At 50.1% G+C, this 15,842-nt stretch overlaps 4 protein-coding genes across 4 annotated transcripts; all 4 read right to left on the bottom strand.

Annotated features, from left to right (window-relative positions):
* Positions 1–3,795: 3,795 nt before the first annotated feature.
* Positions 3,796–4,671, bottom strand: PHYSODRAFT_248857 (hypothetical protein; the record flags this gene model as incomplete). The annotated part of the gene is made up of 1 exon (XM_009518903.1): positions 3,796–4,671. The coding sequence occupies one exon, from the start codon at positions 4,669–4,671 to the stop codon at positions 3,796–3,798; it is 876 nt and encodes a 291-aa protein (XP_009517198.1).
* A 9,792-nt stretch (positions 4,672–14,463) lies between these two features.
* PHYSODRAFT_417980 (hypothetical protein) lies at positions 14,464–14,730 on the bottom strand (the record flags this gene model as incomplete). Its single annotated transcript, XM_009518902.1, has 1 exon — positions 14,464–14,730. A coding segment is annotated over one exon (267 nt), but the record flags the coding sequence as incomplete, so codon positions are not given.
* PHYSODRAFT_294888 (hypothetical protein) lies at positions 14,731–15,078 on the bottom strand (the record flags this gene model as incomplete). Its single annotated transcript, XM_009518901.1, has 1 exon — positions 14,731–15,078. The coding sequence occupies one exon, from the start codon at positions 15,076–15,078 to the stop codon at positions 14,731–14,733; it is 348 nt and encodes a 115-aa protein (XP_009517196.1).
* Positions 15,079–15,325: 247 nt separating this feature from the next.
* PHYSODRAFT_467041 (hypothetical protein) lies at positions 15,326–15,508 on the bottom strand (the record flags this gene model as incomplete). Its single annotated transcript, XM_009518900.1, has 1 exon — positions 15,326–15,508. A coding segment is annotated over one exon (183 nt), but the record flags the coding sequence as incomplete, so codon positions are not given.
* Positions 15,509–15,842: the final 334 nt, after the last annotated feature.

Raw genomic sequence — 15,842 nt, 5'->3', positions numbered from 1 at the left:
TTCCGAGGCATTCAGGCAAAGGATTCGTCGTCCGAACTGTCGTTCGGCACTCTCGTCACCTGCATTGACTCGAGCAGTGTCGACCGAGCCTTTACAGACTCTAGGGTCATCGTCGCAACCATGTACATCGGGTGGCGAGCCAGGGGACTTGTTGGCGACCTCTCGGCCAGGTCGGGGCGTCCGGTGGCCTCGGCAGGATCTTCCGAGGCGTCGGATAAGTCCTGCGCTCGACCGCAGGCGGTTGAACAGCCATCCATTGCTCATAGCGACGACGCTCTCGTCCATACAGAGTCTCATCACGACTCGTTGAGTAGGCCAGCACGTGCCACTCCTTGTACTTGTTAGAGTCCAACCTTGCGTAGCCGGTCTCACGCGGTAATTCACCATGCGGCACCCATACCGTGACGGTGCTGACAGCGGCCTACACCTGCCGACACAATCTATCATTGGTTGAAAGCCTGAGTTTCTTTGATTGGTCTAAAACGGCTATTTTGAACCCTTCTCGCATTTTCATTTCGTGGTGGAGGTCATACTGGCGGCGCTCCTCAGCGCAATAGCGGCGTCGTGACCTGCGCTACGCCCTCCCCTCCAGGTTTCGCGTGCGTGTCATGCGGGCGTGCACAGGCGTGAGCAGGTCTCCCAAGACGGTTCGTGGCAAGCCCGGCACGTCGGCGGGCTCAGCCTGTGCCCTCGGAGCCAGTCGAGAGCGAGGAGGACCAGGGCACCCAGGACACAAGGGCGAGGGGCAGCAGGCACCGGGGGGGGGGGCACCAAGAGCGCGGGGGAAGGCGAGGAGCTCAAGAGTACGAAGGACAACAGAGGACGACGGACGGGCGTCGTCGTCGTCGTCGGCGGCGGTGGTTGTGGTGGTGGTGGCCGAGGAGGGGGAGGAGGAGGAGGAGATGACGGAGGTGGAGAGAGTGAGGCAGGCCGCAATGACGCTGCAGAAAGGAGGGAGGTTGAGCAGGAGTCGAAGAGGGGAGGCAGAGCGCGCGGCAGTGGAGGAGGAGATCGTGCAATGCGTCAAGGAGCGTGGCGGTTACCGCTGAGACAGCCGTGGAGGAGAGGGGACACGACGGAGCGGCTGCCGCGTATGGTAAGGAGAAGCTGAAGGAACGAGTGGGGGCACGTCTGAGGTGAGCGCGCGGCGTACTCGAGTCGTCGAGCCTGCTGGCGTCCGTGGACAAGGGAGAGTGGCTGCGGTAGAGGGCGAGTGCGGCGGGGACGAAGGCGCCGTTTGCGGGGATGAAGAGCGGGTGGTCTGCGGCGAGGACACAAGGAAGCGTGCGAGGAGCTGGTGCGTCTCGTGGCGCCGCAGCTGGTCATGCAGAGCTGCCACTGCGTGCGGGTGCGTTGAGGAGGATCCTCGTTCGCGCCTCGCACCATTGACCATAGCTCTCATTCGCTTCCTCTTATCGTATCGTTGGGACGACCACCACCCCAGTCTCTCGCCGGGCAGTAATTTCACCGCCTGAACGAGGATCCGGGGTAGTACCCTGACCCGGGCTAGACTAGTAATCAAAGCCTCGGTCGGGTGTCCGTCACGTCCTTCATCATCATCTTTATCAATATCTGTCTCAACGAGACTTGCGTCTCGGTTCTCTGCATTTTCCGTCAATTTCACACGTTCATCACTCTTCAGGTCGTCAGGCCGTTTGCTTTCGCCCGTGAACGCGAACAGATAGTCCGCATCAACTGCAGGCTCAGCTAACTGTGGCAGCCCGATTGGGACCAACCCAGTTTCAGTTGGCGATCTATCTAGTTTAAATGGCTTCCATACACCGGGCTTTGCAGCTCTGGCGACAGATCCTTCTTGTCGACGTTGGACTTCAGGAGCTTGGTGAGCTCGAGGAGTGCTTCGCACTTCCCAGCGTCGTGCACCTGTTTGCACAGTTTGCACCGCCGGTAGCAGAAGTGCACGGAGTGGGACGAGCTTCCGCACGCGGCACACGGTCCATACTGGCGACGGCCATCTAGTTCGCGGGTGGATGGGCCTCCTCCGTTCCTGAAGTGTCGGTTGTCAGACCGGCGAACGTTCCATCGGCTGCTGCTCTGCGCTCAGCATCGTTAGCGACAGCGACATGTCCAATAGACTCGTCCGAGCTATAATCCGCCTCTGAGTCCTCGTTCGAACGTTGGTCGTCTGAGTACTGGCGCTCGTCCTCGAAGTAATCCTCGTTCGCCTCAGCGTCACGTCGGGGGGCGTACGAAGCTTCGTTACGTGCACCGACCGAGCCTCCGACGTTCCATTCCGCCACCGCATCGGCTAGCGCGTCGACCTAAGTCACTCGTGACCGGTACGGTGATCCATCGCGGCGGTCCCGGTGGCGGTCGTCCTCGCGACAGTCGTTGCGGCGGTCGTCGTCACGGTAGCGTTGTTGGCGTCGGTAACCACTCCGAGAATCCTCGTTCGGCCTCGCATCACGTCGGCGACCGTCATCTTGACTCCGAGAGCGGCGGAACGACGACTCAAGAGTTGACTTGCGATCGCGGTGACGCAAAATGTCGTTGATCATGTCTTCGAGGTCATGGATGCTCTTGACCCGGACGTGGCACAAACGGTCTTTTAAGTTTCGGTCACCACATGTGACCAAGAAGTGTTCCACGTGGTCCTTCGCGTCGCGTCCACCGTTCTCAAACTGTACAGCGGCATTAGGGGCGTAGCCGTTAAACCGGTTAAGGTAGTCACATACATGCTCCTTGTCCCCTCGCTTGGCCGAGTAGTATCGAGCCTTAGCGACTGGGAAGACCTCGAGCAGTAACTTAAAACACCAATTGAGTACACGGTTTCAATTTATTGCACGATATACATTATTAACCAATGCAATCGATCTATTCGACATTGTGATGTTTTGATTGGCCAAAAAGTCGATAATCAAATTTGTGCGCGACAGTTTTAGTATGGAACAGCTTCCAACAAGGGCCTCTAAAAGTTTTGCGGTAAGTATTCAACAATGACTCTGGAGGGTGTCAGTGTGCTTTATCACAATCACAAAGCGGCGAGAAAGACATACATGTCTTAACAGGCACCTGTGCTATCAACAAGTACATGCCTATACTGAAACCAAGATTAATTATGGATCGTGCACTAAAATGATCACTGGTTTTTATTGCTCCTTGTGCCGCTACACTTCCAGCTATAGCTTTGCAAGGACGGTTTATCTTACAGTTAGGAATATGCTCCTGGTATTGTTCCTTAATCTGTAATACGACATGACCCGAGTAGCTTCTACTCAACCATCCTTGTACTGTCGTAGGCAAATTCCGAAATGACCCAAAATCGCGCAATCAATTGGTGTTTTAAGTTAGTACTTGATGAACGCCTCGCTCAGCAACTTCCACGTGCGTTTCGTCTTGCGTGGGAGCTGGCGGCACCGATGCAAAGGTCCATCTCTGAGCTTGAGTTCGAACGGCAGGCACCACTCGTTGGGTGGTGCATGCGTTCCCTTCATCTCATAGATGAACGTTCGGAGCCACTGCATGGAGTGCTCGCTCTTGTCCCGCGTTCCATAGAACGGCTTGATATGGGCGAGAGGTAGATGCGTCGCAATCTCGAGCTTCGGGGTTCAGCTCTGGTTGTCGGTCGCGCTCAGTTCGCGACCTGACGAGCCCATTCACTCGGTAGGTTGCCCTCCTAATAGTCGGACCCAAGATCGTCGTCACTGTCGGACGAGTCATCTCGGAGGCCGTAACGTCGGCTGGGCCGGCGACCGGTTGCTCCGTGCGTGCCAGGCGTGGCGTACGAAGCCTCGTTCTCCCTAGCTAGACGTTCACTACGGTCCGTAGATCTTGGGGTTACCGTGTACGAGTCTTGCAGTACGGCGAGGCTTCGCCCTTAGTTGCATAGACTCCGTCATCCGTCGAGGGGTCGCTGGTAGCGGGACCTTCGATGGGTCTACCGCCTCCGAGGCTGAACTTTGCGCCTCGCGCACTGACGTCCGTCACCCTGAAAGCGCTACACAGCTTCTTTCTCCGCCGTGGCCGCGGCAGTCGGCGTCCAACTTGCGAGCGCTGCCTCCGTCGGGAGGATCTGGAGCTCGCACCCATTGCTCGCAGGAGGTCCACAGTGTTCTGGGCGACCTGCCGAGTGCTCGTTGAGTTGATCGGCGTGACCATCGCCCCTCCGAGGTCCATCCAGATGGCCTGGCGAACCTGCTTCGGGGAGAACAACTGCATCCACTCACTCTTGGTCTTCATCATGTCTAGGCACCGGCCTAGAACCTTGTTGACCGCCGGAGTATCGCCGTTGAGGGGAGGGCGAGTGCCAACCGGCTTGGAGGATACCCCTCCTACCGTCACCGATGGTTTGAAGCCCTCGGTTGCATCGTCATCTGCGTCGTAGGCAGGCTCGGGGCCCGGCATGGCATTGAAGATTTCGGAGAGGTCGCGGGTGATCGACCTCGACCCTCCACTGCGACCTGCTGACACAATCGCAGCTTCCGAACCCTCGGACATCACAGTCCTGACATTCCAGTCATCATCTTCTTCATCTTCCTTGGCGTCCGAGAAATCAATCGCCATGTTGTAGCTCGCCGAACGCTCGTCGATCGACTCCATCCGATCCGTCGCTGAGGTCGAGAACGAGCTTCCGGGGCGCACCGAAAGCTCGTTGCGCGTTCCACTCGACTTGGCCGGCGTCGCTGGTATCGCTGACTTGACTACCTTCGCCATCTTCCCTCTTCTTCTGCTTCGCTTCTTCTCCTCTTCGCTCGTTGGGGGTAAGACCTACAACAACCAAGACACACAGAAGGCCACACCAATCCCGGGTCGCGGCACCAGTTGTGGTGTGGTAATACCACTAAATTCTCTTCTACGAAAAGGACACCAACAACACGCTAACCCGCAAAGGTAAGCGCTTATTGGATCTAAACCTGAAGACCAGGAACGATCCCTTACACCGGGTCGGTTGGAAGCGCCTCTGTGCAACTTAGGTTGTCTTCGGTCAACCCAAAAACCTGTACCACTAGCCACGAGCTTAGGCTAGGATACTATGTAGCGCTTTCGCGCAACCCCACTGCAGTCCCTCAGAAAGGAAGGGTACCAAGGTAAAACCTCGGTAGGTAGACTGATACACTCAGGGACACTCTAATCCCACAAATATATATCGAACGATACTCTAATACCGTTCCTGCCTCTCCGACCACGCCAACTCTTGGCGCCGCCAAGGAAACGCTCGGTCAATTCACGATTAGCTCCCCGACAGGCATCCACACGCAGCCGAGCGTGTCCAGGCACTACAATAAGCTAGCTACACTTAACGAAGTCGGACTTGACCCTTGTTGGCTTTGGAGGAAGACTGTCTTTTTATTACTGCGTTTGTGAGGCTCTAGGAGCCTCGTTCTGGTCATACTTTGACTAGTCCTATGTCTCGATACAAATATCAAGTGTGAACGATCGCAATGAGGCGATCCTGGACACACCAAATGACACACTAATAGGTGCGGCCGAAGTACGCGACTAAATGCATCTGTACTAAAACCTGGGCACTATGAAGCCTCGTCCGGGGTTGTATTATGACCCGACGAGGCTCCTGCCACTATCTATCACTCTACCGGGGATAATGGCGTTGACCAATCCAAAGTAGCCGTCACCGTCTCTCGCCTGAATGCTCCTTGATCGCCCTTGATAGAGCTTGATTATTGGCAGGCGGGGCGATCTCCTTTGGAAACAGTCATATTCCAATACCACAGACGCTTGCTCGCGTGACCGTTGTTTATCACGGTGTAGGATGCAAAACAGGTATATCCCCGAACCATTTGCTCCCACCCTATGTGGGACGAAAAAGTGTTAATGTGGGAATTTTCAAGATTTCTCCACTTTTGACGTGGTCTGGACATTGCTCCCCAAAATCGCATACCATTTCCTCAGCAAGTTAAGTAGCAGTTTTCAATTCTGACACCCCTTTTTCGATCTTTATTGTTCACCCAAACACAAAATGTATAGTAACACTACCGCCTTCCCTCGTACTAGACGCCTAGGTGTTGTATTCGAGGTTGGTCAACAATCCCGAATCTGATCGCACCCTCGAATTGAAGCAATAGCAAAATAGAACGCCTACCCAAGCGTAACACAACTCTTATTAACGTTAGTAGTTGCCAACAATTCTGCTGCCATTTGGACGAGGTAGCACCTCTGTGCCGACCGCCAGCCATACGAGCGGAAGTCGAGCTCTTGTTTTGTCGTATCATTATACAATCGCCCTCCCGCGACACAAAAGCCCACGCCAAGAATGTCAGCCCAAGAAAAAGCGTAATAGCTACAGTATCGGATTCAAGCGCAGTGTTGCTGGAGAGTACAACAAGGGTGTCGACGGCTTTGGGTTTGCCGCCCTTGTCGCAAAACTCAAGATACCCGCGCTGTCGATAGGGTTGAGCAGCTGGGCGCCTTAGAGGCCACTACCAACCTTCAGGGATTTTAGATTTACTTGAATACAACGCCTACCTTTTGCATCCTTCAGAGTTTCGCAGTTTCACTTGAATATAACGCCTAGGCCTTTTATTCAAATATAACGCCCACTAGGCGTCCAGTACGAGGGAAGACGGTAGCGTTTGTTAACCGTTTGTTAGTGTATAGTGAATCTGGCTAGCATGTATATGGAGTGAACCGTGTAGTCGTTCATCTTGAAGATGTCTTAAGTCACTTACAGTGAGTTAGTGTTATTGTAAAAGTCCTTACGTGTTTGGGGTATACTGCTGGTCTCGATGATTCGATGAACTTTAAATTAATGTAATGTAAGAACAGATGTGCATATGGTCGTTGAATGTAATGTGACTGAGCTGTTCGTCATGCGTTACAATTCTACTGTTATCTTGGCATTGCTGAAGGCTCGAGAACAATTTAGCCTGGCACCGTGGCCGCAACGATATGTATACCAGAAAATACAAGTTTCGCACGAAGTAGGATGCTTTCAATGCAGTCATCGACTATACCCTTTTTAACCCTTCTAGCCCCAGATCTTATCCTGTATCCTACAGAATAAGCATTAGACTTGATTAAAGTATACTTCAAAACCTGTCAAAGATTTGCTGTTGGAAGCCCTTTCGCATCTTGCGGTCAAGCGCTGGGTACATTGGGCACAGAACAGCTACGAAAGTGAACAAAACGTGCTCAATGTATCCATCATATGCCGAAATGGCGAGCTTCTATTGGTCGTGGCGAGCGTAGAGCACGCTAAAAACCTGCTACATGGTAATACCTTGCAAGGCTGCTAAGGCAGCATACTTCGGCTCCAGCCACCCATCTTCGGCACGTCGAGATAAACGCGGAGGAAGAAATCGCCCTGTTCCTAACTGACGTAGTGAGGAGGAACTGGGCGAATTATTCCTTGTGCTTGACATTAGCGCATCATTAGATTTCTTTAGCCCACCTAACAAGCTTGTTACGATTGTCTCTCTAACAACACCAGGGAGCTTGCATGCTCAATAGCCCGTAATGACACGCACTACACACGGTTCCTCTTGTACGAAACAGGACAATATATGATATTCATGCCAACGTCTACTTCTTCCTTTACATACGCACGCTCGTCAATGTTCGCGCCAGCCGTGGGTCATCTTCGCCATTTTGGCAGCCTCCGCTTTGCTCTGTAGTCTCCGGCTGCCGCTCCATTCCTGCCGCTTTCATCGGTAGCCTCCGTCGTAGCCTCTGTCCCTTCTTCTGTAATCTCCGGTGTAACCTCATCACGCGGAGAGCTTCTTCTGTAGCATCCGTCGTAGCATCTACCGCTTCTTCTGTAGTCTCCGGTGTAGCCACACCATGAGGGGCGCTTCTTCTGTATCCTCTTGAGTAGCCACTGCATCAGCTACAATATAGCGGTAGACCCGGCTGTAGCCGGCTTCGTAGGAACCGATGAGGTTGTGCGCTGACTCCGCAATCGATCTGCCAATCGGGCCACACGCGAGAGCTCATAGCGTCGTCTGGGTCGGATCACCAGGTCTGGTAATCAACATCGCAACGTAGAATCAATATACCACTAGTACAATGTTACAGAGCAAAGTACACGCTCTCGCTTACCTGTAGATCACAATGGCGCTCATCATGATCGTCTTCGGCCATGGTCCTTGGTCACTTGGGCGCGCTCGACGGGCCCCAACAAAGCTTGCATTGCGACGTCTTGAACAGCGCAGTTTCGGAATGAAGGAAAGTACGAGTGGCTGACACGCGGCGGTTTTAGGCTTCCATCCGAATTTTCAAACCTGTTGGTGGTTTATACTCGTCCGTCTATTACCGCGGAATAAACCCCGTTTATCTTCCCATCGCTAATCTAACAGGAAGATGTGCACAATACCGGCTATACAAACATCCATATGCGAAGTTCGAAAGAGAGGACAAGTTTGCTGGATATTATGTCCTGTGACAATGCTTATTCTATAGGATACAGAATACGGGGTTAGAGGGGTTAAGCTGGATATATAGATATCCTGATATTGATTCTGAGTACTATTTCTAGTTTCACCCGTGTAGCGTTTCTTAGCTCAACAGGCAAAAATATTTGTACCAAGGTTGAATTTGTACAATATTGCTGAAGCGAATGGGCGATTTATACAGTTCGACTATGGAGAAGGAAACTATGGCTAGATTCGCGTAGCTAGTGCTGCATCAGATCTTGAATGCATTTAACTACGGGCGTAATTGATGGAGCGCACTGGTGCATTGTACGAACTGGGACCTTTCCGGGGGAGGGACGACAGGAGTACCTTGTTAAGACCCTCTTTGAGGGTACAATCGATTGTGTAATTCATTCAGGTCGCTATCCAGGTCAAGGAGAAGTAGCAAATTGATTTTATAATGGAATAATCGTGAAAGGGTAGAATCACTACTGCGTCTATAAACTATTATAGATTAATGCACCTGTGTAATATCGGTGTGAAAACCTCGGATCCACACGAAATAAGGATGGGCGATTAATGTAAGGGAACAGAATTTCGCGTACGACAGCCTTTGGTAACTAAAAAGAGCTTCAAGATGAGCTATTAAAATTGCGTCTAACTCCACTGCTAATCAGATTCATTATACACTACTTACAAACAATTTGTAAACGCTAGTGTTAGCAATACAGTTAATATTTGTGCGAGAACTACTGCCTTACCATCAATTCTATGCAATAACAAATAGGAAGCTTGGCACAGAAATCGACACGTATTTATGCTTGTAACGATTACTTGAATCCCGATGAATATATCACATAAATTACAATAAAGCACGTGAATACTACAAAGGTAGTAGCAACCGTACCTTACAGAAGGAGTGGTTAACCCCAGTCGGGCATTTCGTTAAGACAAACAGGAAAAATGGTAGGAATAAAACGAAAATAACTGGAGATAAGTATATCGTTGTTGCTGTCTTGAGCGTAGTTGTAGATGTAGATCGTCAGACGGAGGGTCAATTTGAAAGTGGGGCCAACTCGAGTCTTCATCCGGTTGGGTTCTCGTTTCCTACAGCCCTCGTAAACTGGTGGAGCTCAGTAAACTCACTAATCCTTATTATACTTTACAAAAACCAAGTTCTTGTACTTCATGCTTCTGTTTCAATCCGAGATTAGAAACTCCGATCGGTATGTCAAAAGTTGGTACTTATTCTAAACCTCAACACTCCCACAAAAGACACATGCAGCCGATACGCCCCCAATAATATAACTTATGGCACCATCCCTAGCAAATGTGCATTGTATGTTCTGTAAGCATGCGGCTTGCGAGCATATATCCGAACCGGTATATTTGTATCTTACCATGCGCATTGTGGGGTGCAAATTGAAAAAGCCTATCCTTTTCACTAAACGCTTGACCTTATCTTTGTAATAACTTCAACAAACTTCCAAAAACTCGGATTTGATTGACAATTTTATAACTGAGGCCATTAAGTCGCTTCCCCTTTAACGATACCCCTTGAAACGTAACACTGCATCGTGGGGGTGCAAAACTTAACTCAACTCTGACGGTTGTACTTGTCCTACTTATCTTAAGATCGTTAACTTGATGCAAATCAAACTTGATAGTTAACTCAGTGTATTTGTAGTGCCACGTTATAATTACTGCCGGTGCATAAATATCCCCTAAGGTTACTACGCACTCTCATTGCTTCTTTCAGCGTCTAAGTTTCTCACACCCATAAGTTCACGTAACGATCAAGCGCCAATTGATGGATGTGCTACGCGGGAATATGGTGGGGAGCTACCAGACGGTGGAGTCATTCTTGATCCCCGATGTACTGCAGAGCTCCAATTTGCACCACGGCTTCGAGAAAACGGAAGATGGTCTCTTTCAGCGTGTATGCTTTTTCCAAGTGCGTGTCTACTTGCTGTACAGTTTTGTCGACATGTCATCGGGCTGGCCGGTACACATCTGAAGGGTGACATCAATGAGCGAGTTGATTTTCTTCTGGCTACGACAAAAGACCTGAATGTGTTTGGACTAGCTCTTGTGGCCAAGAAGACTACTCCAACACGGGCGTTGGTTTCTCCAGGAGATGAAATCAGCACTTACCATCCTTGAGAATATGTGGAATCCGGTTTTCGTATCCTATCGTCAAATGGTATTCTGGTATTGGTGATGAAAATCTACCCACGCAGTGGTCATCGGTATTGCGTACGCCACATATTCTCAAACACTGAGAAGAAGGGGTCAGCTCTCACTTCAAGCGAGGAAGCGATAATCTTTCCGATGGCACGCAGCGAGTACGAGAATGCCTACAACTACTACAGCCCGAGACCGCGTGACTCATGTCCACTTGCTGCAGAATACCTGATTGGCATCGATATATCGCATTGGGAGCCTTACACGTTCAGTGATGCTCACAACCAGCCGTCATACGACAAGGTGACTTCTAACCGCAAACAACTGGCTCGGAGATTCGTGCCGGACTTCGTATCCCCTGCAAGCTTTCGAGCAGCATGCAGTCAAAGTGGTGAAGCTGTTCACCGCTCGACGTAGAAATGCAACTCGATCTAAGGGCAAACAGAAAACGACAGGGGTCAATTCGCACGCTTCTCCAGTAAGTCAGCTTCTTGAGAAGCTCGCCGTGGCTTACAAAGGTAAGCTGGACAGAATTCACGCGCTGCTTCAGGGCCAGTGCATTGTGCGTTTTACTGACGTAAGCACGAGGCCGGATCACTTACAATGGAGAACCGTTAAACTTCACGACAGGGAGTGCACGTGCAGAAGGTGGCAAGACGAGCAACTTCCTTGTGCATATGCGGTCAAGGCTGCGATTCACCGGGCGACTGCTTGCGGCTACCGCCACACTGCTTGCACTCGTAGCGGCCTTCACCGTGGTCGGCGAAGAAGAAGGCACAGAGCTGGCGCGACGACATGGGCAGCGCGGTGAGGCGAGGGTTATCGCTTGACTGGGTGTGTTTGGATATGAGGGATGAAGCTGGGAGTGTGAAAACGAGCTGTTTAGGGCCCAAGGTTCAAATGACCGGTGTGCTTGCCAACTCACAAACGGTTAGACCGAGAAAAATACAATAGTATTTTTGAACATTTTGTATTAAACTGGAGCACATCCACTGCAATAATAAATTATTCCGTAACTATAACTGGGCCGCGCTTCGCGCGCGGGTCTCTAAGCGGAGGCAAACGTACCGAACCGTTTGCGTTTTTTGCTACTATAACGGCTAGGACACGCTGCGCCTCAGCAGATATCTGCTGTCTGCATTTGTTATTGTGATTGCCATTATCACCACTATTTTGGTGAGTACTATGCATGTAACGCTTCATATGACTGCACTAGATATTTTAATTCTCATACTAGAGATGCTCTAAGAGCATCTCCGACGGTTGGTCTCAAGCACGGTTATGATTGATGTTGGCAACATCATCATGTGGCTATTGGTATTGATTGCAACTGCCACTGTCGCCGCCACTGTCAGCTACTGCGGCTGCTACTGTCACTGCTACTGCCACTGCTTCAGTAACTGACACTGTCACTACCGCTGCTACTGCTACTGCTACCCCATTTCTACTTCTATTGCTATACTACTGACATTCCACTATTGTTAAAGAAATTGCTTTTGATATTGCTGCTGTGGCGGGCGTTACTACTGGTCACTGTTACTGCTTATCCCTATTGCAACTACAACTACTAAAACTACTATTTCACTATTGTTAATGATATCATAGTAATGCTATCATTGACGTTGCTAGTTCATACCTCCTGTTATCGCTGCTGTCACTGCCGTTACCGCTGTTATTTGCGCTACAACTACAATATCAGCATTGATAATGACATTGCAATGATATTTCCCCTGCTTTCTTCTTCACGCCGGAGAAAGACTGCCAAAAGCTACTTCATGTTTCTATTATATATTGCTGCATAATATCACTGGGCATCTCATGGCTTGCGCAAGCTAAATATACAAGGAGATGCCGTCTGAACATCGCCGTCCCCACAAGCATTACCGATGATCTTAACTTCTTATTGGTCGTCTAGACTTTGTATATCACTCTCCTCTTTTCTAAATAGTATATGTAACTTGTATTGCTTCGTTAGTAATATCAACACGAAGTATTAATATTTCTTATTCAGTAAAATGCTATTGGAATTGTTCGCCTGCGTCAAGATCACTGCCCGCTACCACTACAACTGCCCTACTGCCAATGCGACCGCTACTGCAACCGCTATTAAATAATGGCTTTGCTACTGATATTGTTATCGCTATTTCTGTTATTAACTTTTTTCTGCTCGCCCCACGACCAGGAAGAAAAACTGTCAAGGTCTACTCCATGGTGCGTGAGTTGTTGCAACTCAGTATGATGCCATCCAACGAGACTTTTTCGCGAACCGCACCTGTTAAGATATCTCTATTTACGAACGAGCAGTTTACACGTCACCGCAGTTATGAAGTACGCGATGCAAATTGGCTTGAAGGCGCTAATTTCGCTTTGTTATGCGTTCATATTGCTATAGTTAGGTTCTTGCTGCAGCAAACATCACGCCCATCTAGTCGGACACTTTTAGGGTTAAAGTGCACCACCATGGCCATGAAGGTGGCTTGTCCGTCTATCAATCAATGTCTCTTCTGTACCTACTGCAGCTCAATATGATGCGACGTCCAGAAAACACTACGTATACTACTGTGGTGCGACGTCCAGAATACTACATACACTACTGTCGCGCCGTGCGCACTCCGTTTAGCCAACGTCACACAGCGCCGAAGTTCGCACACGTCATGGTGGCGTGTGAATTAAACCGCGCATTTTTTTGCTTAAGTTTTATTTCAAATCCAAAACCCCGTTAAAAGCATCGATCCGGACGCTTCGCTGCTTTATACCGGTAATACCATGAGATTTTGGATACTCTAGTTCATATTAAAAGTACCGAATGTATTAAACTGATGGTCTGACTGGGGCGCGCTTCGCGTACGGGTCTCTAAGCGGAGGCAAACGCACCGAACAGTTTGCGTTTTTTGCTACTATAACGGCTAGGACATGCTGCGCCTCAGCAGATATCTGCTGTCTGCATTTGTTATTGTGATTGCCATTATCACCACTATTTTGGTGAGTACTATGCATGTAACGCTTCATATGACTGCACTAGATATTTTAATTCTCATACTAGAGATGCTCTAAGAGCATCTCCGGCGGTTGGTCTCAAGCACGGTTATGATTGATGTTGGCAACATCATCATGTGGCTATTGGTATTGATTGCAACTGCCACTGTCGCCGCCACTGTCAGCTACTGCGGCTGCTACTGTCACTGCTACTGCCACTACTTCAGTAACTGACACTGTCACTACCGCTGCTACTGCTACTGCTACCCCATTTCTACTTCTATTGCTATACTACTGACATTCCACTATTGTTAAAGAAATTGCTTTTGATATTGCTGCTGTGGCGGGCGTTACTACTGGTCACTGTTACTGCTTCTCCCTACTGCAACTACAACTACTAAAACTACTATTTCACTATTGTTAATGATATCATAGTAATGCTGTCATTGACGTTGCTAGTTCATACCTCCTGTTATCGCTGCTGTCACTGCCGTTACCGCTGTTATTTGCGCTACAACTACAATATCAGCATTGATAATGACATTGCAATGATATTTCCCCTGCTTTCTTCTTCACGCCGGAGAAAGACTGCCAAAAGCTACTTCATGTTTCTATTATATATTGCTGCATAATATCACTGGGCATCTCATGGCTTGCGCAAGCTAAATATACAAGGAGATGCCGTCTGAACATCGCCGTCCCCACAAGCATTACCGATGATCTTAACTTCTTATTGGTCGTCTAGACTTTGTATATCACTCTCCTCTTTTCTAAATAGTATATGTAACTTGTATTGCTTCGTTAGTAATATCAACACGAAGTATTAATATTTCTTATTCAGTAAAATGCTATTGGAATTGTTCGCCTGCGTCAAGATCACTGCCCGCTACCACTGCAACTGCCCTACTGCCAATGCGACCGCTACTGCAACCGCTATTAAATAATGGCTTTGCTACTGCACGAAGTATTGCAGTGCGACCCAACGGTTCCAGGCTTGCTCGGACGTTGTGGTCGGGACGAGATGGGTGTTCCACTTGAACTGCATTACCCTGCTCCATGCCGACTCAACTCGACGCTCGATAGACCACACGTCATCTTGCTTCACGGCGAGACCCTTCACGCGGGGGCTGAACCTTTCCCAAAGCTTGTGCATGATATCCCTGAAAGTAGAGCCGTTTGCTACGAACACTTCAAACATCTTGCCTGAATTATCCCTCTTCCCCGCCGTGTCTTTGACGATAGGCTACACAACTAGTTGTAACCGGTGTTGCCCTGCATCATCGTGGTCTTCATTATCAGGCGAGGCATCGAGCGAGACGCGCGCTTGTCGGCACACGGGAGGTGCGGGAGGCGGGAGTGATTGAGGTGGAGTTCGAACACGTAGCGGGTACGGCGACACGCGAGTTGTAGGCGACGGCGTTGAACGCGGCGTCCTTCGAGCGGTTGTGTTGTCGTCGTCACTCCTGGGCTTCGTGGTCCGTCTTGTTGGCTTCCGCGTGTAGCTGTAGCTGCTGCAGGCGTGGCGGCTTCTTCGACTTCGACGACCATCCGGTCTTGCTGCTGTTTGGCGCTTCTGTAGTGTTGCGTACATAGATTACACTGTGTGGTGCAGATATAACCTTTATAAATGAGTTACTTATAGAATAGTGAAGGCTTGCGCGATTTGGTGCGCGGTTGATTCGAAGAACCACGCATGGAAATGTTGAGTAGAACGCACAATATCAATAGCATGAACACATACCGCATGTCGACATCAAAAAGCTCGTTCCGCAGCCCAATATGTACGATGGTGTTGTTAAACTACACCATTGCGCTCATCTGAGGGACCGACTTTGCGACTACAATCTTGCGCGCGGGATGTTCTTCTGACGTTTCGACTTCTCCTGGACGAGCGCCGGGGGAAAGCCCTTCTTGTTGGTCTGGATGATACCAACCTTGTACATGTTGCGCTGAAGAAACTGCAGGGCGCTCTGGATCGACGTGTAGAAACGGTCGGTAACTACCGCATATACTTGGCTGTCTGGTGGGAGTGTGCGGCACCGACGTTGCGTCCTCTTTCTGCTCTTCGTCACCAAAGTCTGCGCCGTGGTCCCTTGTGCCGTCGATGTATTCGCGATGCTCACGCACGAGCAGCTCTCAATCGACGCCCTTCCCCCCCCCCTCCAAACGGCGAAGAAATGCTTCGGCCCCGCGCCGGGTCATACGACGCGCCGGCATTATCACTTGACCCTGAAAGTTATTGAATGAGCGAGGGGGATTCAGCACCCACCACGCATCACTGTGGGGGGGGTTATGACCTGTCCATGATCAGGGTGGATGCATGGAACTTTATTCTGCCGTTGCCACCCCAAGCCC

Source organism: Phytophthora sojae (genome assembly GCF_000149755.1).
Source record: "Phytophthora sojae unplaced genomic scaffold PHYSOscaffold_1, whole genome shotgun sequence".
Lineage (NCBI taxonomy): Eukaryota > Oomycota > Peronosporomycetes > Peronosporales > Peronosporaceae > Phytophthora > Phytophthora sojae.
This window is presented reverse-complemented; position numbering and strand designations above follow the sequence as displayed.